This window comes from Bos javanicus, chromosome 15 (assembly GCF_032452875.1).
Source record: "Bos javanicus breed banteng chromosome 15, ARS-OSU_banteng_1.0, whole genome shotgun sequence".
In the NCBI taxonomy this organism is placed as follows: domain Eukaryota; kingdom Metazoa; phylum Chordata; class Mammalia; order Artiodactyla; family Bovidae; genus Bos; species Bos javanicus.
The window spans coordinates 50,666,815-50,693,536 of NC_083882.1; the positions used below are offsets into that span (position 1 = coordinate 50,666,815).

Consider the following 26,722-nt stretch of genomic DNA (forward strand, 5'->3'; position numbering starts at 1 on the left):
AAAGCCCACTTTTAATTTTTTCATAAATTTTTATTGAACAAGTGAATAAATGTGTTAATCATGTGATATGGTGCCACCTGCCTAAGCACTAACTCTTCTTGTAACCCCTCTCAGGGGTGTCTTTTTCTCCAAGAGACTTGATTGCCTGACAGATTCCAAGGTGAAGTCTGACACTGACAGTTGCATCCTCTCCAATAACCCCATTTCAGATTTCCAACCAAGTCTTCATACCCTTATTCTTCAAGTGTGTTAGAGTTAAGAACTCTACATCCTTGTTGGCTTCCTTAGGAATAGCAGATTACAATCTGGTTCTGCATCAGCTTCATATTCTTTGGCTCAAATCTAGGATAACAAAAACTATGAGATTGCATGAAGTACTTTGAAAGTACGTTGCTTAAGAGATAAACAATGAACATCAACTCTGAAAGCCCAAACCAATGTTATAATATATTCCTTTCCCAAGTTCAGATCTGCCTATGTCAAGAAGGCCAGCCATAGTGGAAGGGAATGACCCTCCACATGTATGTCCATTGCATACAAGGGAATCTTCTCAACTTAATTAAAAGAGTGATATAAGATATGTTACTATCTTAAACAGATATAACTCAGAGATCTCATTCTAGCTTTTCTGAACTGAAAACAGTCCAGTTGTAAAAATCTTCAAGAAGTCAGAGCACACAGAAGAGAGAATACTTCTTCTAGCCTGACAAATCATGAATAGCTTCATTTTATAAGGATGGCAAAAGATCAGTTCATACAATGGAACAGAGTGAAACAAAGGCTTTAAAAATGCATGAAATCAGTCAGAAACACCAAGTAGCTGAATAATATGTTGTGTGGAAGAATTATAAATGTTATACTGAAAAAATAAGACAGGAACAGGTATAAAAGGGAAAGGTGTAGCCTATTGTCTTTCTGAGAAGTAAAAACTTTTTAGGGGAAGTAACAAAAGATCTTTGATGGATTTTAAGCAGGGAAGTTAATCAGAGGTGTGTTTGGAAAAAACTCCTACCAGCTCTGTGGGATTTAGGACTGGTGCAAATGATATTCAAAGCAAGGAGACCAGTGTGAAGCTTTTGACAATTGTCCAAGCAGCAGGTGAGTATCTGGACTAGAGAGCTGGTAGTCATAACTGGGAACACAAGACATGTTTATGGATCCTTTCTAGGTAAAACCTAAAAAAAATAAATAAATAAAGAGAGAGTAAGTGACTTAAAGGCTGAAATTTCATGTTATTCCGACTTTTCTAGGACCCAGAAAAGGGCCAATTAGCTGCAATGGTGGGGCCAGAGACAAGAATATCTAAACAAAGGAAATGGGGCCAAAAGATGTCCAGGTAAAATGTATATAATAAAGTTCTTTGAAAAGTGAAAGTGTTACTTGCTGAGTCGTGTTCAACTCTTTGCAACCCCATGAATTGTAGCCTACCAGACTCTTCTGCCTATGGGTTTTCCCAGGCAAAAATATTGGAATGGGTTGCCTTTCCCTTCTCCAGGGGATCTTCCCAACCCAGGGATCAAACCCAGGTCTCCCGCATTGCAGGCAGATTCTTTACTGTTAAAACTACCCAGGAAACCTCTAATTTCCAGTCAACTCTCCTAAAAAAGGTAGCCTCTCTTTTCATCCTAGTTCTTACCTCTGGGCCCTCCAGATGACCCAGCAAGTACTGAAGTAAATGACCAGATATAGTTTTGTCCCTAAATCTGGCATTTAGTACTTATTGAGAAACACAGGAAAGAAGGTAGTGTAAGTGTTGATGTGTGTGCATGTGGGTTTACATTCACCAAATGGTTAATCCTTTTAGGATCAAAACCATGAAACTTTATCCTGAGCATATTAACTATTATACACTTGGAATCTCTTTTGAAATCTATGATAATAGCTGCATCCCCAGAAATAATAGTTAAAAATGTGTCTTTCTGATTTGTCTCTTTTTACTCATTTGTCTACGACTCTTGTGGGATTTCAACTATAAAACAGATACCCACATTCATCATATACCCATACAGAAGCATGTATACAAACACTTATTAGAAATCTGGAAGAATAAACACCAAAATGCCAGCAGTACTTTTTTTTTTTCTTTAGGGTGACAAGTTTACTGGAGTTTTTATTACATTTTTATTTCTGTTATATTTTCAGAATGTCTAAGATTTTTGTTTACTGTGATCATATACTGCTTTCCTAATAAGAAAAAAGTCTTTCTCTTCTCTCTCATTCTGTTTCTTTCTTTCAATCGTAGTGTCAGGGCACTATTGGGAACTGGGATGTCCTCTATACAGTTCAGAGTGACCCTAGCTGGCATTGAGTAGCTTATATACCTCCATCTGCTGGTCACCACTCACCGGGCACAGCAGATTCCTACTGCTCACAATTCTCATCTTCTGGATTCCAGTCGAAGAAACTGGATATGTTCTCCTGATATCCTTTCTACCAAGTAGTCCTGTGCTTCTGGCTATGGCCAGAAAAGTCTGGCCAGCCATGTCCCATGCTCACTACTCTCCTACCTGCTTCTCACACTTACCTACCTCTCCTTAGGTCTGCCTAGTACTCCCCTGTGGGTGGAGATCTCATTCCTGCTCCATTCATTCCTCCCGCACTCCTGCAATGCCCACACACATTCTTCCCATTTGGCTTCCTTCTGCAAGTGCTATACTTGGCCTGGGTGGGCCTTTGGAACCATACTCATGCTAAATACAGCTATCAGAGATACAGTCTTAAAAAAAAAAAAAAAAGTCTGTATTGCATGACACAACATGTGGGATCTTAATTCCCCAACCAGGAATCAAACCCATGGCACTTTGATGCTATGGGTGTCCCCAGCAGGGTACCTCAGAACCCTGGGAATACATGTTGTTCGCTTTTATGTTCTATTCACTTTCTGTGGACCTATGCTTGCCTTAGTTTTTCTTCCTTGCTGGTCACCTGGGCCACTGACTCTACTCAGTCTCACAATGCTTTATGCTCTTGACTCCCTGGTCTATGGTACCAGCCCTGCCCTTTCTGCCATGAGCTCCTAAGTTTTCTCAGCTGCATCTCTCTGTAAAGTGTCTCTCCAGATATCCAGTGAATGCCCCAACTACTAATCATACTATTACCCGAAATAGCCACTGTTTGGGAATTGCCCAAACATATTCCTGTTGCTACGACATAAGTACAATGGCAAATAGGCTGGGAACCTTTGAAATTAAAGCCATCAACAACATTAACAGGAAATTCCTAAATACAATACTGAACGAGAAAGGAACTTAAATACAGAAAATTCAAGACTCTAGAATGTCTGACTTACTACCCCACTAGTCTAACAGCCCCTCCTCAAATATGGGATTGAGCATCAAAAGATAATGTTTGAAGCCCATGTGATCTCATTGAACATCAGTTTCCCCATCAGTACAATGGGGACACTAATCATATTCCTGCCAAAATCAAAAGGTTGATAAGAAAACCGGAAAATAAGGAAAACTGTCCAGAGTCTATGAAAATGCTCAGATACAGTATTATCTTTCATTAATGTAGATAAATGTAATCTTTTGTGAATTTACTTTCAATCCTCTTCTTAAGGAATGGTAGTCAGAAAAAAAAAAGAAATCATGTTTTCTCTGTGGAGGTCACTTTGAAGAGGGAAATCCAGGTATGTCTCCTTTCCTAAGATCCAAATGGTAGGGGATTCTGAAGAGGAAATCAGTTTTAAGCCAGATTATTTAATTGTATTATGTTCTTGTATTTAATTTTTGTCATACTCAAACCTTTATAAACGTCCTTTAGAAATATCACCCTTATCTCAGAATGCTGTGAACTATCAGCGCAAGCGATTGTCTGAATGGTTTGGACTTGAGAATTGAACTGATTCCAACCAAATGGAACCCTCCAACCACAACCACCCCAAAGAACTAAAGGGAAAAATAATATTGAAAAATAAGGATTGGGAGTATACAGTTCTGCTGCCCCTACACACATGGAGATCCTCTAACCAGTTTCATCTTTGAAGGATCAGTTGTGTTTTTATAAAGAATTTTTTTCCTAATACTGTCTTCCAAAATGTTGATATTAAAATCTGAACTGAAAGACTTTGCACGAAAAAGAAATTTGATCCCTTAGGGATCCAAAGTGTGGGTGGTCACATGAAAAAGACGAAGGATGCGCTGTCGGATCTCCTTTGTCTTCACTCCGTAGACAATAGGGTTGAGCACGGGGGGAACAAGCAGGTAGGTGTTGGCCAGGATGACAGGCAGGAGGGAGTCATGCTGCTTGCCAAACCGGTGCACCATAGACAATCCAATGAAAGGCACATAGAATATGAAAACAGCACACACATGAGAGACACATGTACCAAATGCTTTTGCCTGGGCTTCACGTGTCAAGCCCAACACAGTCTTGAGGATAAGCAGATATGACAAAGAGATGAGAAGTGAGTCCAGGCCAATGGCTGAGATGATGACGATGAGGCCATAGATGATATTGACGTGGATGTCAGCACAGGCCAGCTTCATGACATCTTGGTGCAGGCAGTAGGAATGGGAAAGGATATTGGAGCGGCAGAAGGGTAGCCTTTTGATGAAGACAGGCAGGGGTGCCATAAGTGCAACCCCCCGCACCACAGCAGCCATGCCAATCTTGGTTACACGAGGCAGTGTTAGCACAGTGGCATGGCGTAGTGGGTGGCAGATGGCCACATAGCGGTCAAAGGCCATGGCCAGCAGCACTGTGGACTCCATGCCAGATAAAGAGTGGATGGCAAACATCTGTAATAGACAAGCGTCAAACTGGATGGTAGTGGAGTTGAACCAGAAGATGGCCATCATTTTGGGCATGGATGAGGTGGAGATGAGAACATCAAGGCCAGAAAGCATGCAAAGAAAGATGTACATGGGTTCATGAAGACTGTGCTCCGTCCGCACGATGTAGATGATCGTCAAGTTACCTAGCACAGCAATAAGGTAGAGGGAACACAATGGGAAGGCCAGCCAGAACTGAGCTTCTTCCAAGCCTGGCAGGCCTATTAGGATGAAATATGTGGCACTGGATTCATTGCCATTGGGACCCACCATTGTGAAGAAGCTGAGCTGCAACCAGTGCCAGGCAGGTATAGGCTGGAATACAAAGATAAACCATTGTCAGATCCTCTAAGATTTTTCTGTCATTTTCCTCCCCACTACCCTCCTCCCTGTTCCATTCCCTATTCTCTGATAAGAACTCTAACTTCATTGCCTATCCAAACTCTGATTCTATTCTAAATTCAACCTAACTATCCTTCATAACTCAAGGCCCAAATGAGCATTCACCTAGTCTTACTTACTAGCCTCACCTCAAAGTGAATTTGGAAAACAAATAAAATACTGAAGCAAAAATTCTAAGTGTTTTAAATCATGTAGTTCACCAAGAAGAGGTAGTTGACTAAGTTAATATCAGACATAGATGATAAAAACTCCCATTGCTTCTATCCTAACTACCCTGTGCTCCCCTATGTTTAATACCTACTGTAATTCTATCATTAGACTATCTTTAAGACTAATCACAGTCCAATGTAGCAATACTCTAGTAACACAGACTAACAGTGAAATATAACCTTCTAATGACCTCTCCAATTCTAGCCTTAACCCTAACTTTAGCATTAACCTAAGACTTCACTCCAGTAGCTATTTAAAGCAATGTAAAACTTAATAATGGCCTTCCCAGGTGTCTCAATGGTAAATAATCCACCTGCCAATGCAGGAGACATGGGTTTGATCCCTGGGTTGGAAAGATCCCCTGGAGAAGGAAACGGCAATCCCCTCCAGTATTCTTGCTTGGGAAACCCCTTGGACAGCTCCAGTCCATGAGGTTATGAAAGAGTTAGACAGGACTTAGCAAGTAAACAACAAACACTTAACTCCTGCAGCTATTTAAAACTTAATGTAAAACTTAATAATACCTATTTTATTATGGTAACCCTTAATTCCATTAAAAAAAAAATACACGAAACTCATACTGAACTCTAACTCTACATTTTTACTCTGGCTCAAATGTTCACCCAAAGTCTTATACTTATTTAGACTGCCCAGTTTATATCATTAAAGGAACAATGACTGCAATGGATGCCATAGGTGTCCCACTCAGATCCCCTTCACCAAGCCAATGCATCTATATCCCTTCTGCAGTGGATGTTGAGTAAGACAGAATTTTCCCTTTCTACAGAAAATTTTTATTTACCAAATGAGAGGCACTTCACCCAGAAAGTCATGTTATCCCCACCAGGGCAGATCTAGAGGTCAATGAGTGCCTGACACAATAGTACACAAAGCCAGCCTCCTTGACCTCAGGTGGGACCAAAGCTGGGAGGCAATGTGTGCTCCAAAGCTTCCTGAGGAACCAAACCTGTAGCTGGTCTCCAGCTGAAACCACAGCCTCACATTATTTTCTTTCCCTGCTCTATCCTATTTCCCTCACTCATCTTCTCGTGACAATATGTCCTTTAAATAAGAATTTCTATTTAGGCTCTGTTTCTAGGGCACCTACTAGGCCGAAGAGAGTGAGACTGACACAGAGGACTAAACGTGAAAGATGATGGCGTTAGAAGCACTGGAGGAACAATCCATCCTATACCGGGGTCCACAATCCCCAAATCTGGCTACTCAAGTGAGGGATATAAGTAGAGATTCCTGAGGTGGGAAATATCAGACTTGAGTTATCTCAGTTCACATCTCTGTTGAAACAATAAGAGAGTTAACTAACTTTCTCCCTGTTTCCCTTTCCTCCATTCATTCACGATATTCACATGCTCCTATTATTTATTAGATTATATAAATTGTATTTACACACACCATATAGGTGTATATATTACATATATATATATATATATATATATATATAGTTTTCTCCTCTTCCCATTATGCTAGGGTATGTTTAAGATAATGTTATTTTGGTAAGAAAAAAGGGGGCTTCCCTGGTAGCTCAGATGGTAAAGAATCTACCTGCAATGCAGGAGACCTGGGTTCAATTTCTGGGTTGGGAAGATCCCCTGGAGGAGGGCGTGTCAACCTACTCCAGTATTCTTGCCTGGAGAATCCCCATGGACAGAGGAACCTGGCAGTCTACAGTCCATGGGTTTGCAAAGAGTCAGACATGACTGAGCGACTAAGCACAGCACAGCAAGAAAAATAGAAGGACTAGGTTCTTAAGATTTGGTCCTTGATAACTGAGGTAGGGGCTTCTACATGGGCTACCAGACAGCAGTTGAATGCAGAGAAGAGCTCACAGCCAGCATCAGGAGGGGCTTACACCATTCACTGGGCTCAGAATGTGTTGATGGTTTTTGTTCCACCATTCATCTGTCACCCAGAGGTTCCCGCGGGCCAGACACAAAGGGGAAAACACTGAGACCATGAGAACAGAGAGGGACAGAGTTTAATTCCAAAAACTGGAGGGAGAAGCTCTAAGGAGTCATGCTTAATGAAGACCTTCAGGTTAAGAGACCAAAGTCTTCAAAGTCACTTAAATCTTCTGTACTGACCTCTCCATAGCATATGACACTGTGATTATTTCCCTCCTTCTTAAAATTTCTCCTTGATCCTTCTACTTCTCCTCATCACTCTGACCATTAGTTCTTGGTTCTTTCTGGATCTTCAGCCTCCTTCACTTGACCCTTAAGCATGCTTTTAAATGATAGTGCTCTCAGAATTTTATCCTCAGAGCTCTTTTCTTTTTTTTTTTTCTAATTTTATTTTATTTTTAAACTTTACATAATTGTATTAGTTTTGCCAAATATCAAAACGAATCTGCCACAGGTATACATGTGTTCCCCATCTATATACATTCCCTGAGCCATCTCACCCACTTCAGTAAACCTTCAGTAAACTGTTGATTCCCAGATATTCTTGGGAAGGCCTGAATTATCTTTTGTGATCCAGATTCATAATTCTAAAGTTACTAAAAGAAACAACCTAGTTGTCTCTGAAACACATCAAACTCTCCATGTCCAAAGATCAAGGTCTTCCAAGGGCAGTATTGTACAGCTGTTAAGACTGGATTTAAATCGAGCCTGGATTTTTTTTTTTTCATAGTGACTCTTTTTTTAATTTAATTTAATTTTATTTTTTAACTTTACAATGGCAACAACTTTGTCAGCTGTACGATCTGGGGCAAATTATTTAACCTTTATAAGCCTCAGTTTCCTCATCGATAAAATGAGGATAATAGTCCCTGCTTAATAGAAATCAATGTAAGGATTAACTGGGATGATCAGTGTTAAAGCTTTTAACACAATGCCTGGGACAGAGTAAATCTGCACCCAAAAAAAAAAAAAAATTATATATGTTGCTGTTAACTGTTTTCCTATCGTGTTTCCCTTTTTCTATTATGGTGACCTAAACAGACACAGGACTTCCCAGGTGGCCACGCCAATGATAAAGAACGTCATCTGCCAACGCAGGAGGCATAAGAGACCCAGGTTCAATCCCTGGGTTGGGAAGATCCTCTGGAGGCGGGTATGGCAATCCACTCCAATATTCTTGCCTGGAGAATCCCATGGACAGAGAAACCTGACCAGCTACAGTTCATAGGGTCGCAAAGAGTCGGATACAACTGAAACAACTTGGCAAACAGACACATAAGCTAAATACTCTGATTCTCATAGCCACGCCCCTAGTGTTAACTTTGTTATCAGCACAATCCCAAGAATCTTCTACCCAAGTGAAATCAGGTCACCATTTGTTGTTTTAAAAAATACCTTTTAAAACTTCAAATTAATTCTGGAATAAAGACAGAACTACTAGGGTGGAGCAAAGCTCCGCCTTTCAGCATCCAGCCCTAGTTTCTCTCTGACCACTCTTCCCATGGCCCCTATACTCCAGGCACATTGGAATACATACCATTTCATAAATGTAGCATTGATTTTGTGCCTCTGTGTCTATTTGTCTTTTTTTTTTTTTTTTTTACTTTTCTTTTGTCCTCCTAAATCTCCCTCCTTTTCTTCCCACTGGGCAAAATTGCATCTTCCACATCCTAGTTTACTGTCTCTCTCCTATGCACTTTCCTGAACCTCTTTCCCCTTGATCTCCTTGGGTATTATTAAATGTTTCCTGTTCTGTGCTCCCAAAGAACTTTGCTTAGGTCTCTTTTTATGCATTTACCATCCTGAACTAGAATTATTGCTATGTTTGTTTGTCACTAAATTTTAATTCCTAAATGGCAGGGACCCTATCCTGTGTTTAGTTAATGTTTGTTGAAAATAAAAAAGAGTTTTATCACAAGAATTCCTCAGTAAATGTCTAATGAGGGTAGCATAGCCAAGGGGATAAGAAAGACTGCCAACTGTCTGAACTATAGAGATTTTTGAGGAAAAATAAAAACTGGAAATTCATAGCAGGGTGTTTTAAGTTCAGAACAAGAATTTTTAGGATCAAACAGAAAAGATCTTTCTCATTCAGGGATCCAGAGGGCATGAGAATGGATACATAGAGAACAGGGCAAAAGCAAACCCTTGACTCTAAATAAATGCAAAATGGACATGTATAACTGGGAAGGGTTAAATCTGACTCCATATTGGATCTGCTTCTGTGACTTTAAATCTTATTTTGCCTAGTTTATTATTATGTGGTTTAGTCGATAAGTCATGTCAGACTCTTGTGACCCTATGGACTGTACTGCCAGGCTCCTTTGTCCATGAGATTCTCCAGGCAAGAATATTGGAGTGGGTTGCCGTTTCCTTCTCCAGGGGATCTTCCTGACCCCTGTCCTTCTCCAAGGGATCTTCCCAACCCAGGGGTTACAGGCAGATTCTTTACCAACTGGGCTATGAGGGAAGCCCTTTTGTAGGCATTCATAACAGACTGCCTCAGGGAGCCCTGCCTGCCCGCCTCTGCCTGAGCCCTGGGCTATGGTCCCTTTGTTTGACTCACAGGCAGATAGCCTGACCCTGCCCACCTGTGAAAAACTGGGACATCCTTGAGTTCTTTGTGTGGGAAATGGTGCCCTTTGTCTCTTGTTTACCAGCTTGGCTCAGAAATTCACATGTGGAGGGCCAGAATCACAGATAGCTATGGCATATTTGTTTATTGATATGACAGGAGATACTCCATTTCATACCACCTGTGAAATGACTATAAGGAAGTGAAACTAACACAGCCCTCTGCCTAAGGCTTGCCATTCTGTGAGACATTTGCAAGAATTAAATGGTCTTTTACTTTGTTTCCTCACCTCCCCCCATCTCTGATCCATAAAAGAACCTAGCATCTAAGCCCTGGCATCCAGAACAATACAATTATTTTAAGACACTAGTCTGTCATTTTCTCAGTCAGCCAGCTTTCCAAAGTCATATTGCTTGCCTCAATACCTCATCTCCTGGATTTATTGGCCTATCGTGTAGCGAGCAGAATGAGCTTGGACTCGGTGACACTTGCAGCACATTTTGTACCTAAGAGAGAGGGTAACCAAGGATCCCTGACCTGGAGATGTCAGCAAAAAGGTTCTGGTGCTCCAGAGGGTCAGATATCAATACCATCCAGAAATTTCACATGGACAGACAAGGCAAAACTGGGCAGTTGCCAGGATAAAGATGCACTGTCTTAGGAAATATACTGAGAAGAAATTATGGGTTGGCACATTCAATCCTGTTACCTAGAGGGTAAACTGATGTGTTGAGTGGAGCCCTGGGACTACAAATGCAAGTCCTGGGTCCAAGTAAATGCAGAGGATGATAATAACCTCATTGTGCTGTTGCAAAATCAACGAGGTCAGGACTGTCAAAAGACATCATAAAACAGCATCACAGTGTACAAAGTGTTGTTTTTTTTTCATGTTTGCATAAAAATGGGGAATAAGGGCTCTGAAAATCTCTGCAGTTTCCAAAAACTTTTTATCACCCCCCCATTTGTCACCTTAATTTCCACTTTACCTCAAGCACATCCTCATAGACACACGCATACTAACTAGCAGCCAATCTCTCCCAAAGGGAAAGACTGAGAACTGAGGAGACACCAGAAATCAGAGAGAGGAGGATTTAGCTGGCCCAGAAGAGAGGTGCCTCAACAGCATAAAGTGGACAGCTATTTGAGGTAAAATCGGGCTGGACCTCAGATGGCAGCTGCAGGAGAGAAATGAAGGACTGGAGGGGGAGCCAACCCAACGACCCAAGCATCACCCTTCAGATTGCTCAGCCCTGAAGCACCCCAGTCTCCTACAGTCCTGCCAGCTGACTGCCAGCCTGAGCAGCAGTTAGTAATTAGAACTATGGCACACACTCAGATAACATTTGGAGGCTCTGAAGGAAATTGGAGCTAAATCACTCTATTTTGAAAACAGAACATAATCAAGGAAAAATAAACAAAGGGTCTGTTTCTTTTTTAGAAAGCCTACACTGACTCATTGGAAAAGACCCTGATGCTGGGAGGGATTGGGGGCAGGAGAAGAAGGGGACGACAGAGGATGAGATGGCTGGATGGCATCACCGACTCGATGGACATGAGTTTGAGTGAACTCCGGGAGTTGGTGATGGACAGGGAGGCCTGGCGTGCTGCGATTCCTGTGGTCAAAAAGAGTCGGACACGACTGAGCAACTGAACTGAACTGAACTGAACTGAACACTGCCTTAAACCCCCAGGGGATAGCTCTATGCTTGAGATTTTCTCTGAAAAGTCACATCATTTTAACAAGTCTCAGGAATGTTTCTTGGAGAACTGTGAAAAATCTTAGCCCTTTCTTGAGGACAGGGCATTAGAGCCTCCAGCGAGGTGGAGTAGAAATATACGTTGAGGCTTTCAGTCCTCCACATTCCTTCCCCCTGGCCTCCAGGACTCTTCCCTCAGTGCCTGCTCAGCCCCCAGCCCAGCCCATCCTCAGATTCTTCCCCAGAGTCTCTAAATTCCATGTCAGAGAATCATGGAAAAGTGGCCAGGGATACACTATCCAGGAGAACAATGAGATCACTGCCAGCACTGAGTCTATTGTTTTTATGATTAAAACAGAAATCACAGACTGCCTACAAAATGCCAGATCCTGCCTGTATAGAAATTATTTAACCCAGGAACAATTCTCCATAATAAGACTTTTATGTATCATGTCTACATTATAGGTGAGAAAACAGAAGCCCACCCCTCAAAAGTTAAATATTCCCAGGGTTTAATAGTTGGCTGGTAAAACAGAAACTTGAGCTAGACTGTTCAATTCCAACACCTGTACATTCTCCCCTTTAACTGTCTTTGTGTTGCACCTTCTGAAAGCTAATAAAATCTGCCCCAGAGGCAGAATAGAAAGGGGGCTTGGCAAGTAGAACACCTGGCCCAGTTAGATCCTTGGAAGAGAAACCAAGAGGGCCCTCCTGGACTGGGACTTAGGCACTTCCCACCTTTCAGCCCCAATTCTGGCTGTGACTTAGGCAGGGCCCACAGTGGAAAGTAAAAATCTTTACCCTCTATTGAGTACTTCCTTCTCATTCAATACAGGCCTCTCATCAAGCTGTCAAGCAGACATCATTAATCCCATTTTGCATACAGGGATGTTGAAGCTCAATAGAGCTCTCAGCATCATATCCATGTGCTTTCCAATATGCCAAGCTACTGCCCTGCCTCTCTCCCAGTATCCTTTTGAATGATTTTTTAAGGACTATTTCAAGGTTAATCTCCAAGGAATCCAAAATTTTAAAAACCCATGAGTCCAGAGGGCTTCTCTAGGACTCAGGACACCTGACCAGCTGTCCCCACTTGGGTTCAGTGGGGAAGGGAGACAAGGAGGGAATGGAAGAGGGGATTTGTGACCACTGTTCTTACCTTGGCTAAACACACAGAATGTTCTGTGCCTAGAACAGTGGGGTGGGGGCCTCTGGTGCCCCTGCCAGCATCTGTGGGAACATCTGGAAGAAAATGTCCTTGGAGGGAAGCCCAGGAATACCTGGGAACCTCTGACTGTTACTGCCAGGCCATAGAGGGAAGGCAGTCCTCAGGGGTGATACTGTGACTGGCAGGACTACCAGGGCTCATCACTCAATTCATGGAGAGGGAACCTTCTCTTCATACTCTATAAGGGTATGATTCACACGTGCTAAGTCACTTCAGTCATGTCCGACTCTTTGCAACCCCATGGACTATAGCCCACCAGGCTCCTCTATCCATGGGATTCTCCAGGCAAGAATACGTGGGTTGCCATGCCCTCCTCCAGGGATCTTCCTGACCCAGGGATCGAACCTGTGTCTCCTATATTGCAGGCATATTCTTTACCGCTGAGCCACCGGGGAAGACCCTAGAAGAGTACCACATTTACCCGAGTCATCTGCATTTTCTGCCCCTTATATCTTGCTTGTATTTTATAATGCAGATGAACCCTTACAGGGACATTCTAAAAAGAATGGCCACAAAGAGACTGGAAAGGTGAGAGAGTACAATTTCTGACTCTCAAAAGGCAGAGTGAGGCTCCCATCTCCACTCTCCCTCCCATCCCCGTTCTCCTCACTCAATCCAGTCTGTCCCTCCAAAATCAACCACAGTCATAGCTCCAAGCATTCATGGCCCTGCCCCTCCACTTCCCAAGTAGGACCAGAGCCAAGAAGGTTCCCACACACCTTCACATTTTGATCCTTATCAGAGACCTTCAGAGCTTCTTTGATTATCATCTATATGCAGCAGAACAGCCTGAACTTGGACTTTGATTAATATACATTTTTTTGGTTTTTTTTTTTCAAATATCAGATTATGCCAGACTAAGCACCAGAGATACTAAAACACAGAGTAAACAAGTCATGTTTCAGCCTTCCAGTGTGAGGGGTGGGGGGGGAGTGGGGAGAGAAATTGAGACAAATATGCAGCTATCATAACATGTTATGATAAATGCTAGGGCAGGGGTAAGTACAAGTGGCTCAGAACAAAGCAGACAATAGTTCACCAACTTGTCAGGCTCTGAGGAGGTAACATCTGAGCCAAGACTTGCATGGCCAGTCACAGTTAGCAGGGTTGGGAACACGGGGCCAGCAGCATTCAGTTAGATGACAAAACACATCAAGTGCCTACAATGTGCCCAAAACTGGAAATAAAACAGTGGATGCAACAGAAAAGATCAGTGCTTCTATGGAGCCCAAGCACTAGGAGAGCCATAATAGAAAAGAAACAAATAAGCAAGAATATTTAAGATAAAGATAAGTGCCCTGAAGATAATACAGAGTGAAGGGATAGAAAAGGACAGAGGCAGGGCAGCCCTATTTGAGACAGGGGGTCAGTGAAGGTTTCTCTGAGGTGGTGACATACCAACTGAGAGATGCGTGATGAGAAAACACCAGCCATTCTAAGATCGAGGCAAAGAGCATTCCAGGCAGAGGAGGCAAGAGAAAAAGGTCTTCTGTTTTGGGAATTCACAGGAGGAAGAAGGTAAAGGTGGCCAGAGTATCAAGAGCACAGGAGAGTTGTAGGAAATGAAGTCAGAGAGGAGAGGAGGGGACAGGTCATGTAGGGACTTGCAGGGTGCGGCCAGGAGCTTTGATTTAATTCTGAGTGACTTGGGGGAAATTAAGCAATAGGCTTGATCTAATTTGTTTTCAGAAGTGCATTCTACAAATGCAAAGACCCAGAGAGAACGAGAATACACCCTGTTTGAAAAGCTGCAAGTGGTTCAGTGTGTGTGCGTTTGTGGTGGGGCGGGGAGCAGGGGTGGTGGTAGGGGAAGGGGGGGACGCCTAAAGAGTGCAAGGCAGGAAAAGTCACAGCGTGGACACAAAATCCAGTTTTTTAAGTGGGCTGAAGACTGACCCCTGATCCTAGACATGGACTGGGTCAGGATCGGAACCCCAGTAATTGTTCTAAGTTCTAGACTCAGCACAGCCTGACTTCTGATATAAAGTATAGCATGAGCCCAGACACCATTCAGAGCCCACACCCAACACAGGGCTATAATCTGACCCCTGATCATAAACCGAGCTTCAAGCACACTAACAACCTGGGTCAAACCAGCCCTGTTTACACAACAAACCCCAGTCCAACTCTAGTGTGGTCCCAGCCCCATTTGCTCTCGACCCCACCACCTTCATTTAGCCCCATCCCCATCAGGCTCAAGATGGGTACCCCAGTAAACTGATCACAGGAAAATGTCTTAAAAACTGCAAAAGAAGCATCCAGCACCACCCAGGTTCCCTTTACCACAGGAGCACAGAAATTGCTGAGGCCGTCTGTCCTGAGTCTGGGGCCTCCTTCACATCCCCGGCCCCACTCCCTACTTCTGGCTCTCCTCAGCCTGGTCTCTCATTCACTTAGCAGGTCTAATGAGGGACCCCTAGCTGCAGGAAACCCACACCCCAGGAGTCACCTCCAGTCTCCCACACTCACCTCAATTGCACTGAAGGAACGAGTGCCCTTTTCTCCAGGACTCTTCCAGCAGCGATCTGGCAGGCTGCACCGTAGTTCCGCCCTCTCAGTCTCCGCCCCCTCCCTCGTCAGGCTTATTTATTCTGTCTTATCTCCTCCCCTCTTTTGGCTTCTCCCTGCTGGGGGTAGGGCGCTGCTCAGAGGGTCTATCTGCAGATACCCCTCATACCCAACTGTGGGACTGATGTCCTTCTGGGCTGCTGTGCCCTGAGAAGGTGTGCTTGGGGTATGGGGAAGGAGGTGTAGTGGGTAAGGGGTCTCTAGAGTCCTCCCCAGATGGGCCCTGTGCCAGTTGGAGTATTTCTGCCAGGTCCCAACGTGAAGTTAGGGTGAATGAGTATGGAGAGTCTAGAGAAACTCATGTGTGTGGCCATGGTCTCTGGGAGAGGCTTTCTCCAAATTTCCCCCAGCCTCATCAAACTCAACCAGAGGAAAAGCAGTATACGTTTTCAGGGAGACCCCGTGAAACTCATCACCTGCCTGAAGCTTTCTCTGGCCTCCACCTTCCTTCCATGGGTGGTACCTGCTTGGTCCTTGCTGGGCCTGCATCCCAGTGGACCCATCTGCCTTTCCCAAAAGCTATAGGGCTGCGTTTTCTTTATCCCCCGGGTTCTAGGGCCCGTCTCTAGCTAATTCATAACGTGGATCCCTGGGGACCATACATCTGACTTCTATTCCCTGGCCTTGAACTTCATGTTGAGAAAGGAGGATGTGGTTTCCTTAGCCCTCCCCTACCTCCAGCTCCAGCCATATAAGACCAATGCCATCTGGTTTCTCTCTTAAGGGCAAAAATAGTGAGAGAACATTTTAGAGGGTTAGAGATCAGTGGGAATGAGAAACTAAGTATGTCACATATTTAAATAATTTTTAATAAATCTATTAATAAAGCAGAGTGAATTTTCATTGGTTTCTCCTTGTGTTTTTACTGATCAATTTCACAACTGCAAGTTTTAAATTCAAAACACAGGGTGATCTGTTATGCAAAGTTATGCAAAATTAGACAATGTCAATCAGACAATTCCAATTCAGACCATATCAAAACTAGCGATTACAAGATCTCCAGGTACCTGTAAACCTGCAGCCTGTCATTCATTGCTATCACCCTGCAGCCATCTCTGTTGCTTCCCTCAAACTCCCATGGACTGAGAAGGTGTGAAGGACACCCCAGGGACTTCTACCTCTGGCCAAGAGAGAATAACATGAGGTAACATCCCACCTGAAGGAACCTAAAATAGACAGCATACATTGAAAAAAAAAAGTCTGCAAGATACTAGATATCAGGCAATGAAGGACAATGAGCCCTGAGGCATGGAAAACAAATGGAGTGAACCTGGGGTTTCCCCAGCTTACTGCCTTGAGAGGTTCCCTGCTGCAGTCCAGGAAAGGAGAATGCAGATTCCAGAGGATATCTTAAGTTAAAGATGTAGAGCTGGTAGTCCAGGAAGCCCCAGCTAGCTAGAATTTGAAGACCAGGTATTGGAGGTGAGAGATCTACAGAGAGAGAACTCTAGAGACATGTAGAGGATCCTCTGCAAGAATCCAGCTGAGTACTGAGCCCACACGCATGTGAACAAGCTACTTAAGACTGGGGGCAGAGCCACCCGGAAATATTAGAGTTGGCATCCCCACCCAGGGTTCATATTGGGTCATAGATAGTGACTGTTCCTACCTGCCAGATTGGAGAACTTCAAGATTCACAGGGCATTGAGTAGAGAATACAGAAGGATCCTGCCTCTGTAGTGGGGAATAATTAACCAAATATTATCTGCAGTATCATGTGGATTTTAGATCATAATTGATCATCAATGAGTGGGGAAAGTTGTTTGTTGACTTTATAAAATAGTACCAGTCAAACTAAGGACTTTAATTTATAGAGACAGGAACAAGAGATGAGTGTGGATGGGGGTTGGAGGGGGTTTGGAGAGGGATAAGTGAATTTGGCTTATCTTAAGTAAGTAAACCACAACCCACTCAGGCTCTCCTTCTCTCTGAGAGGTCCCAGACAGACAGCCATTGAGCATAAAGTATGTCAGGCCCTGGAGACAGAGAAGCCTAGTCCTTTTCCTCAAGGGAGACAGACAACTATGTATAAGGATATTTCAGTTCTAAAGGAGATCAGTCCTGGGTGTTCATTGGAAGGACTAATGTTGAAGCTGAAACTCCAATACTCTGGCCACCTGATGCGAAGAGCTGACTCATTGGAAAAGACCGTGATGCTGGTAAAGATTGAGGGCAGGAGGAGAAGGGGACGACAGAGGATGAGATGGTTGGATGGCATCACCGACTCAATGGACATGGGTTTGGGTGGACTCCAGGAGTTGGTGATGGACAGGGAGGCCTGGCGTGCTGCGGTTCATGGGGTCACAAAGAGTCGGACACAACTGAGCGACTGAACTGAACTGATGGAAGATAAACATACAGCTTTCATAAAACTATTTAAGCTCTATGACAGAGGGATAAACATCCAGTTGGAAAATAAAGCTTTAAAGTTCATGATCAAGGGAAACAGAGTTTGTGGGAACCTCGGGGAAGCCCTTAATATAGTCTGGCACTTAGCCAAGTTTTCAAACCAGCGACAATTACCCCAGTCATCACCATTTATCAAAATAAAGAGATTCTAGAGGACTCCAAGATTTCCCAAGATCTCCTGAGAAAGAAGGCTATGAGTTAATATAAAACCAGAGATACTGTTGCCTGGATAAGAGACTAGCTTCTGGCCTTGGCACAGCAGGGCCTTATGAAAGGTGAAGTCTCTTGTCTGAATATTCCCTAAAATGGAATAAATATACCTCATTTAATCAGTTTTATTATTTAAAACCATTACCATCAACGTGTATCCATCACTGTCTATTTTCCATGTGTTTTCACATCTGTTATTCTACTTAACCCCCACAACCACCTGATAGGAGGTACATTATATTTCCTTTTTTACAGCATTTACAATTCCCAAAATTACTGAGGTGCAGTAGGTTAAGCAATGAGCCCAAATATTAAAGCTAGTGATCCTAATCTCTATTGATTCTAATCCCCACCCCACAATGTCTTTTCCTGATACAGCTATCAACCATGTTTAAAGGAACTTCTTGGCAAGGTTGTGATTTCTTTGAATTTCATTTGTAAACTTGCACATCACTTGTAAATCAGACACCAGCATGGGAAAATAAATGTCAACTTGTCTGAAGCTCTGTGAAAAAAATTTATTATGAGATAGTTAATAATAATGTTTTCATTAATAACAGTAAATCAGGATGGCCACACGAGGCCACACTGGTGATGCACTGCACAATATAGGAGCAGCATTCACGTGGACCATGACGTGGATGTTGTTTCCTAAAGCCGTACAATGAGACAACCACGAATATGATCATTTCTTGCATGTTTCACTTTTCAGTTTACATAGGAGGTTCGTAGGATTTAAGCTTTACAGCATCACTGCCATTGTAGCTTCTTTATTCAGAAGAGGAAATCAGATCCAGAGAGGTTTTACAGTATGCCATTTTATGATATTTCCAGGATTTTAACCTTATAAGTCTTACTTCAGTATTCTTTCATCTCCCTCAAATGAACCTACATTATTTTCTACCTATAATTCTTCACTGTGAACATTTTTGACCTAACAGTTTCTAAGTTCATTATGGCACATTCTTGTGCCTTATAATCCAGACATTGGACAAATGAGTGAAATATGCCTTAATACATAGTAACCACAAACAATACATACACACACACACATTTGTAAACATATACCCTTCAGATATTATATTCCATCTATCTATGACTAAAGACATATATATTACACAGAAAGATTTCATATCACAACTACTTTGCATCACAGGCATACACCCAAAGATAAACAAGCCAAAAGACACAGCCCTCCCAACACTACATATTCCACACACTTATGTGTATTATAGTCTACATTGTTACAAATATGCAACATTCTACATTCTACACCCTACCATTTATATATGATTAATACATTCTACATTTTACATATTAAATTCTACATTTACATATTACAAATATGAGGGGGAAAGGAGGCATCTATTCTCATTAGATACACATGCTCTACAACCATTCTCACATAGATGCATATCATATACCAACTAACAGAGGTCACATAAACACAGTAAGTGTGTAATTATAGACATTATCCACAAAATATTATACATGACAGGACACAGCTGACAGGCAGACCAGCTGGCACACATTCTGTGTACTCACACACACAGGCTGAAATCACATATAGCCACACAAACATACCTACATACTCACAGCTGCAAACAAGATAAACATCACCCTTATAGAAAAATAATCTCCAATAGAACCACATAGATGACATTGGCAGATTCCACATAAATACACGCCCATATATATAGAAACATAAACACTTCACGGGAGCTGTTTCTTTGCTTACTACCATCTCCCTCCCCTCCCTTCAATCAGCATCACACAAATACCTTTATTAATCCTTAAAAATGACTGTGTTACCTCTTTGGGATCCAAGAAAGAAGTTATAGTTAACATGTCTTCACTGATGCAGATACATGGGAGCAAAATAATAAAAATCATACATCAAGACCGGAATGAATCATGATGTGTATAATTTACAGCCTTTCCATGTCAAAATTACACGTATTTTCTAGTTGGGAGAGAGAAATAAGGTAAGGTCACCATAGGAAGGGAGTGTAGAGTGATCTCTACCCAGCACGTCCTGTCAAAACTGGTTCTTCTGAAGTGACCCATCTCTGGAGATAGAAATTGAAGGTCTACTTAGACAACTTGGAGCACAGAGCCCAGTGGGTTGGACGTTCCAATCACCAAGATGTTCAACAGGACCTGAACCCTGCCATCTTTGGTAGAGACTAAGGACACTGGGGAGGAAATCCCGCTCACCTGCCATTCTGTGAGAATATATGGAAGACTCGAGAACGAATCTCCTTGGTTTTGGCTCCATAGACTATAGGGTTAACCACAGGTGGCAGCAGTAGATAGATATTAGCCATAATCACATGGAGCAGGGAAGTGGGGCCACTCAGCCTGTGCACCACGGAGAGCCCAATCAGGGGCACATAGAAGACCAGCACAGCACAGAGATGGGAGATGCAGGTGTTGAAAGCTTTGAGTGCTGCCCCCTGAGAGGAGAGCTCCAACACAGCCCTCAGGATGAGGATATAGGAGAAGCCAATGAAGAGGGAGTCGACGCCCATGACCGAGAGGATGATAAAGAGCCCGTACACCACGTTGACCGTGGTATCAGTACAGGACAGCTTCATAATATCTTGGTGCAGACAGAATGAGTGTGTGACAGTGTGCTTCCGGCAGTATGACAGCCGCTTCAGGATGAAGGGCAGGGGAAAGAAGAGTACAAACCCTCTGGTCAGGGCAGCTAGTCCAATTTTGGCAACCATAGGCCTTGTGAGTACAGAAGCATGCTGCAGGGGGTGGCAGATGGCCACAAAGCGGTCAAATGCCATGGCCAGCAGAATAGCTGACTCCATGGCTGACAGAGCATGGATAAGGAACATCTGGGCCAGACAGGCATTGAACTCGATCTCCTGGACACCTGTCAGGAAGAGGCTGACCATCTTGGGCATGGTGACGGAGGAGAGAACTAGGTCAATGGTGGAAAGCATGGCCAGGAAGAGGTACATGGGCTCATGCAGGCGCCTTTCCACACGGATGATGAGGATAATGGCTAGGTTGCCCAGGCTGGCCAAGGCATACATACAACACAGTGGGAAAGCCAGCCAAAAGTGGGTGTCAGGTCCCAGGCCAGGGATGCCTACCAGCAGGAAGCACGCTGGCTGGACCAGAGTTCCATTTGGCACAGTCATGGCAGGAATGAAGAGCCAAAGTTTCTGTATCCCAAGTCCGAGGTCTATGAAAGGGAAGAGGAGAAATATCACTCAGTCATGGTTCAGCAGAGAGAAAGGACTTAGGAAAGGGCACTGAAACAGTGATGGCAACAAACAGAATGTCCAAGTTAATTCCAAAACTTCAGTCTCATTCTGCTTTAATTCTTTTTTTTTTTTTTAACATTTTTAAAAGATCTTTTATTTTATATTGGGGGTACAGCTGATTAACAATGCTGTCACAATTTCAGATGAGCAGCGAAGGAACTCAGCTGTACATACACATCCCTCCCTTAGATTTAAGGGACTAGTTCTGATAGAATGCCTGATGAACTATGGACGGAGATTCGTGACATTGTACAGGAGACAGGGGTCAAGACCATCCCCAAGAAAAAGAAATGCAAAAAGGCAAAATGGCTGTCTGAGGAGGCCTTACAAATAGCTGTGAAAGAAGAGAAGTGAAAAGCAAAGGAGAAAAGAAAAGATATAAGCATCTGAATGCAGAGTTCCAAAGAACAGCAAGGAGAGATAAGAAAGCCTTCCTCAGCCATCAATGCAAAGAAATAGAGGAAAACAACAGAATGGGAAAGACTAGAGATCTCTTCAAGAAAATTAGAGATACCAAGGGAACATTTCATGCAAAGATGGGCTCGATAAAGGACAGAAATGGTATGGTCCTAACAGAAGCAGAAGATATTAAGAAGAGGTGGCAAGAATACACAGAACTGTACAAAAAAGAACTTCATGACCCAAATAATTACAATGGTGTGATCACTCACCTAGAGCCAGACATCCTGGAATGCGAAGGCAAGTGGACCTTAGGAAGCATCACTACAAACAAAGCTAGTGGAGGTGATGGAATTCCAGTTGAGCTATTTCAAATCCTGAAAGATGCTGCTGTGAAAGTGCTGCACTCAATATGCCAGCAAATTTGGAAAACTCAGCAGTGGCCACAGGACTGGAAAAGGTCAGTTTTCATTCCAATCCCAAAGAAAGGCAATGCCAAAGAATGCACAAACTACCACACAATTGCACTCATCTCACACGCTAGTAAATAAATGTTCAAAATTCTCCAAGCCAGGTTTCAGCAATACATGAACCATGAACTTCCAGATGTTCAAGGTGGTTTTAGAAAAGGTAGAGGAACCAGAAATCAAATTGTCAACATCCGCTGGATCATGGAAAAAGCAAGAGAGTTCCAGAAAAACATCTATTTCTGCTTTACTGACTATGCCAAAGCCTTTGACTGTGTGAATCACAATAACCTGTGGAAAATTCGGAAAGAGATGGGAATACCAGACCACCTGACCTGCCTCTTCAGAAACCTGTATACAGGTCAGGAAGCAACAGTTAGAACTGGACATGGAACAACAGACTGGTTCCAAATATGAAAAGGAGTACGTCAAGGCTGTATATTGTCACCCTGCTTATTTAACTTCTATGCAGAGTACATCATGAGAAACGCTGGGCTGGAAGAAGCACAAGCTGGAATCAAGATTTCCGGGAGAAATACCAATAATCTCAGATATGCAGATGACACCACCCACATGGCAGAAAGTGAAGAACTAAAGAGCCTCTTGTTGAAAGTGAAAGTGGAGAGTGAAAAAGTTGGCTCAAAGCTCAACATTCAGAAAACGAAGATCATGGCATCTGGTCCCATCACTTCATGGCAAATAAATGGGGAAAGAATGGCTGACTTTATATTTCTGGGCTCCAAAATCACTGCAGATGGTGACTGCAGCCATGAAATTAAAAGAGGCTTACTCCTTGGAAGGAAAGTTATGACCAACCTAGACAGCATATTAAAAAGCAGAGACTACTTTGCCAACAAAGGTCCGTCTAGTCAAGGCTATGGTTTTTCCTGTGGTCATGTATGGATGTGAGAGTTGGACTATAAAGAAAGCTGAGCACCGAAGAATTGATGCTTTTGAACTGTGGTGTTGGAGAAGACTCTTGAGAGTCCCTTGGATTGCAAGGTGATCCAACCAGTCCATTCTAAAGGAGATCAGTCCTGGGTGGTCATTGGAAGGACTGATGTTAAAGCTGAAACTCCAATACTTTGGCCACCTGATGCGAAGAGCTGACTCATTGGAAAAGACCATGATGCTGGGAAAGATTGAGGGCAAGAGGAGAATGGGACGACAGAGGCTGAGATGGCTGGATGGCATCACTGACCCAATGGACATGGGTTTGGGTGAACTCCAGGAGTTGTTGATGGACAGGGAGGCCTGGTGTGCTGCAGTGCATGGGGTTGCAAACAGTCAGACATGACTGAGCAACTGAACTGAACTGAACTGTCCTCCCTTAAACTCCCCTCCCATTCAGGCTGCCACATAACATTATCTGCTCTAGTTTATCATAGATGTACCCCCCGAGGGTCCCATTAGTCTCACTGTGAAGCCCACCCAGGATACATGTGCAACGCCCTTCATTTCCAGAGCTGATGTTGCTGACCACATATCCTGCTTTTGGTCCCTTCTAAACCAGCACTGCCAGACTTGCACAAATCCTGCCAGAACCCAGCTTTGCTAGTGCATGTTTGGGTTAGGGTATGTCTGGGTTCAGAATTTGAGGTCAGTCTGTGCTTGCCTTTTAAAATCCATTCTCAACTGACTTCAGGGCAGGAAGTAGGGTGGGGGTGGGAGTGTCCATCTGAGACTCAATTTCAAGAGATAGGTTTGTGTTTCAGCTTGAGTAGCATTTCTCAGACTTCACTGATGGAATTAGCTAAAGCTGTTATTGAAAACACTGTGTCTCAGGTTCTACTCCAGACCCAGAGAATCGGATTTTCCAGGGAAGGGGTCCAGAAATCTGTTTAAAAAGAACAACAAATCTCTTCTGTCCGAGTGATTTTTTTTTTAATCAGAGAAATTTAGGAAAAGTTGTTCTGGTGTTCTGGGAGGGAGGGAGATTCCAGCCCTTAACAAAGAATGAAATATAGTCTTTCAGTGGGATCTCTCAAGGCCCACATGAGTGTCATCCTCAGATTTGCTTAGCTGGAGTGTGACATGGAAGCCAGACGCAGCTGAGACATGAAAAGACAAATCAGTCTGCATTGCTGCCAGTGCTATGTGGTATCCACAGGCATATCCTCCTTCCTCCACTACCCTCCCTGGTGAACACAGAACGAGCTCAGCTTCCTTCCTCTACACAGACCACTCTGTTCTAAGCCTCTGTCCTGAGATCCAAACACATATAACATGTTTCCTCTTCATATTTCTACTTGGATAATCCAAGAGTTTCATACTCATTTTGTCCCAAATAGGACCCCACAGAATGGTATCAGTGAGTCACTCATGTCATCCTGGTCAGGGAAGCTAGACCCATCTCTGCTCTTTCTCCTCTACTGTAATTTTGTTTTTGCAAGTAATCCATCATGGCTTTCTTTTTATTCAACATGTCCTCCCTCCCTCCCAACCTCATTATATCATTTATTCTGCTCTGATTATGAAAAGAACTTCCGAACTCACCTCCCTGCTTCCAGAATCAGATTCTTCCATCCACTTTCCACATGGCTGACATCTAAACAGAAAAACTGGATATGTCAGGCTCCTGTTTAGCAAGTTACAGGTGACTCCCACAGCCTTCGAGATCAAATAGGAATCCAACAGTCTGCATTCAAAGCCCTTCCCAGTGTGGATCCCACTTAACTTTCCTGCCAAGCTTCTCAATTTGTTTCTTCATTTACCAGTTGCCACCACCACCACCAACATACACAAATATTTTTCTCTGGGTAAATTAATTCCCCTTGCCTCATGTTTCAGCGAAAGGTGAGAAGCTAGAACTGAGGGGGTTCCTGGCAAAGGGGTAGACAAAGTTTGGAATGAGCCTCACAGCGGTTAGAAGGAATTCCTCTTTGGGAAGGTCACTGAACTGCGTCTGGGATCCTGACGGTGGGTTCCGGAACAGGGCGCGCTGGCAGGCAGTGTAAGCAAGGGGCAGGCTTCCTCAGGCAATGCGCCCTCCCTTCCCGGTCTCCGCGAACTTCCCAGGACCTGGGCAAGGTTCCCTTCGGGTGCCCTCCCCTCCCCACACTGACCTAAGCCTGGCACACTTTCCTACAATGACGCTGCCCCAGGCAACTGCCCTTATATAGCTTCTCTGGGGGCCCTAGGGAGCGTGAGGGATGATGAACAGTGAACTTCGCCAGACTCCCTGGGAGCACCGCTCGGCTCAGGCACCCAAGGAAAGCCGAACCCCGACTCCTACCCCGGGGGCCTGCACTCAGTTACCATTTTAAGGCCCTTCAGGAGACTAGTGAGAGAGGGAGTACAGTGGAGGTGAGAGATTACCGGCACTGGAAGAAAAGAGCTACTGGAATGGAGGTGAGGGCGCTCATTTAAAAGTACACAGATGTGAATATTCTTGTTCTCTGCCCGGACACACTGTCCTCGGGGATCCGGAGCTGGGCTAAGGCACTGCCTCTCGCTTCTCGATGGTGCCCCCTTATGGTAATATAGGCGAATTGCAGTCTCGTCGCTGCTTGCTCTCTGACTCTGAGGACGATGAACTAAGGACCTAACTTACCTTGTATCTGAGCTCCTACCACTGCACTACGGCTGCCCCTAAGCTCTTTCTCCTCTCCCTAATAAGCCAATTATTTATTCCTCAGGCTGATAATAATACTCTCCTGTCCCCACCTCCCCATCCAAAATGAGACAGTGTAGAATGTCTATTTAAATGTGGGGCTCTATCAAGGAACAAACTTATGTTCAAATCTGGGCTCAACCACTGACCATTCTTAGCCTCAGTCTGATGTGAAAAATAAAATGAGATACTAGCAATTCTCCAGTGAATGATTATGACAGAGGATGAGACGGTTGGATAGCATCACTGACTCAATGGACATGAGTTTGAGCAATTCCAGGAGATAGTGAAGGACAGGGAAGCCTGGCATGCTGCAGGTCATAGGGTTGAAAAGAGTCGGACATGACTTAGTGACTGAACAATAACAACGATTAGGTATTTTCCAGTGAATTATTATGTTCATTATTATTGGTCAAAACAACAGGAAAAACCAACAAAATTGGAGAAAATCTAGTTGAGATAGTGTTAGAACAGCCAAAGGAAGCAAATACATTAGAGAGAAAGAGTGGACAGCAGTGCTGGAGGCTGCTGAGAGATCAAGTAGTTGGAGAACTGAAAATGAAAGGTCCCTGGTTACCTCGTGAAGAACTGTTGAGGTAGTTGGTAGGAATGGAATCTTGAATACAGCAGAGTGAGGAGTGAGTGAGTTGGGAAGAAATGGAGAAAGTGGCTGTAGACCACAATTTTGATAAGTTTGTATGGAATGAAATGGACTATACATGAAGTATTAATAGCTCAAAAGGAAATTTCTACAAATTTGAAGCTTAAAGAGATTAAACACAAGTAAATGTCAACAGGATGGAATTAGTAGCTGCTGCTGCTGCTGCTAAGTCACTTCAGTCGTGTCCAACTCTGTGCAACCCCATAGATGGCAGGCCCACCAGGCTCCCCCGCCCCTGGGATTCTCCAGACAAGAACACTGGAGTGGGTTGCCAATTAGTAGAGTCCTTTATTTCTCATATT

The 26,722-nt window shown here is 43.5% G+C and overlaps 1 protein-coding gene across 4 annotated transcripts; it reads right to left on the reverse strand.

Annotated features, from left to right (window-relative positions):
* Positions 1-9: 9 nt before the first annotated feature.
* LOC133226771 (olfactory receptor 51E1) lies at positions 10-25,229 on the reverse strand. 4 transcript variants are annotated; one of them, XM_061380640.1, is made up of 4 exons: positions 25,007-25,207; positions 24,643-24,694; positions 21,107-21,198; positions 10-5,090 (listed from the first exon to the last, which is right to left on the reverse strand). In XM_061380640.1, the coding sequence occupies exons 3-4, from the start codon at positions 21,152-21,154 to the stop codon at positions 4,095-4,097; spliced, it is 1,044 nt and encodes a 347-aa protein (XP_061236624.1). In that variant the 5' UTR covers positions 21,155-21,198; positions 24,643-24,694; positions 25,007-25,207; the 3' UTR covers positions 10-4,094. The 4 variants fall into 4 exon arrangements, with proteins under 4 accessions (XP_061236624.1, XP_061236625.1, XP_061236623.1 ...); XM_061380641.1 differs by lacking the exon at positions 21,107-21,198 and having other exon boundaries at positions 25,007-25,229; XM_061380639.1 differs by lacking the exon at positions 25,007-25,207 and having other exon boundaries at positions 24,643-24,961.
* Between the last annotated feature and the right edge of the window lie 1,493 nt (positions 25,230-26,722).

Bases quoted from the DNA above. Each gene is read 5' to 3' on its own strand.
- LOC133226771 (XM_061380640.1), bottom strand. From the start codon at position 21,154: ATGACTGTGCCAAATGGAACTCTGGTCCAGCCAGCGTGCTTCCTGCTG. The intron at 5,091-21,106 runs GTAGGCATCCCT...TTTGTATTCCAG, and splicing joins AGCCAGCGTGCTTCCTGCTG to CCTATACCTGCCTGGCACTG.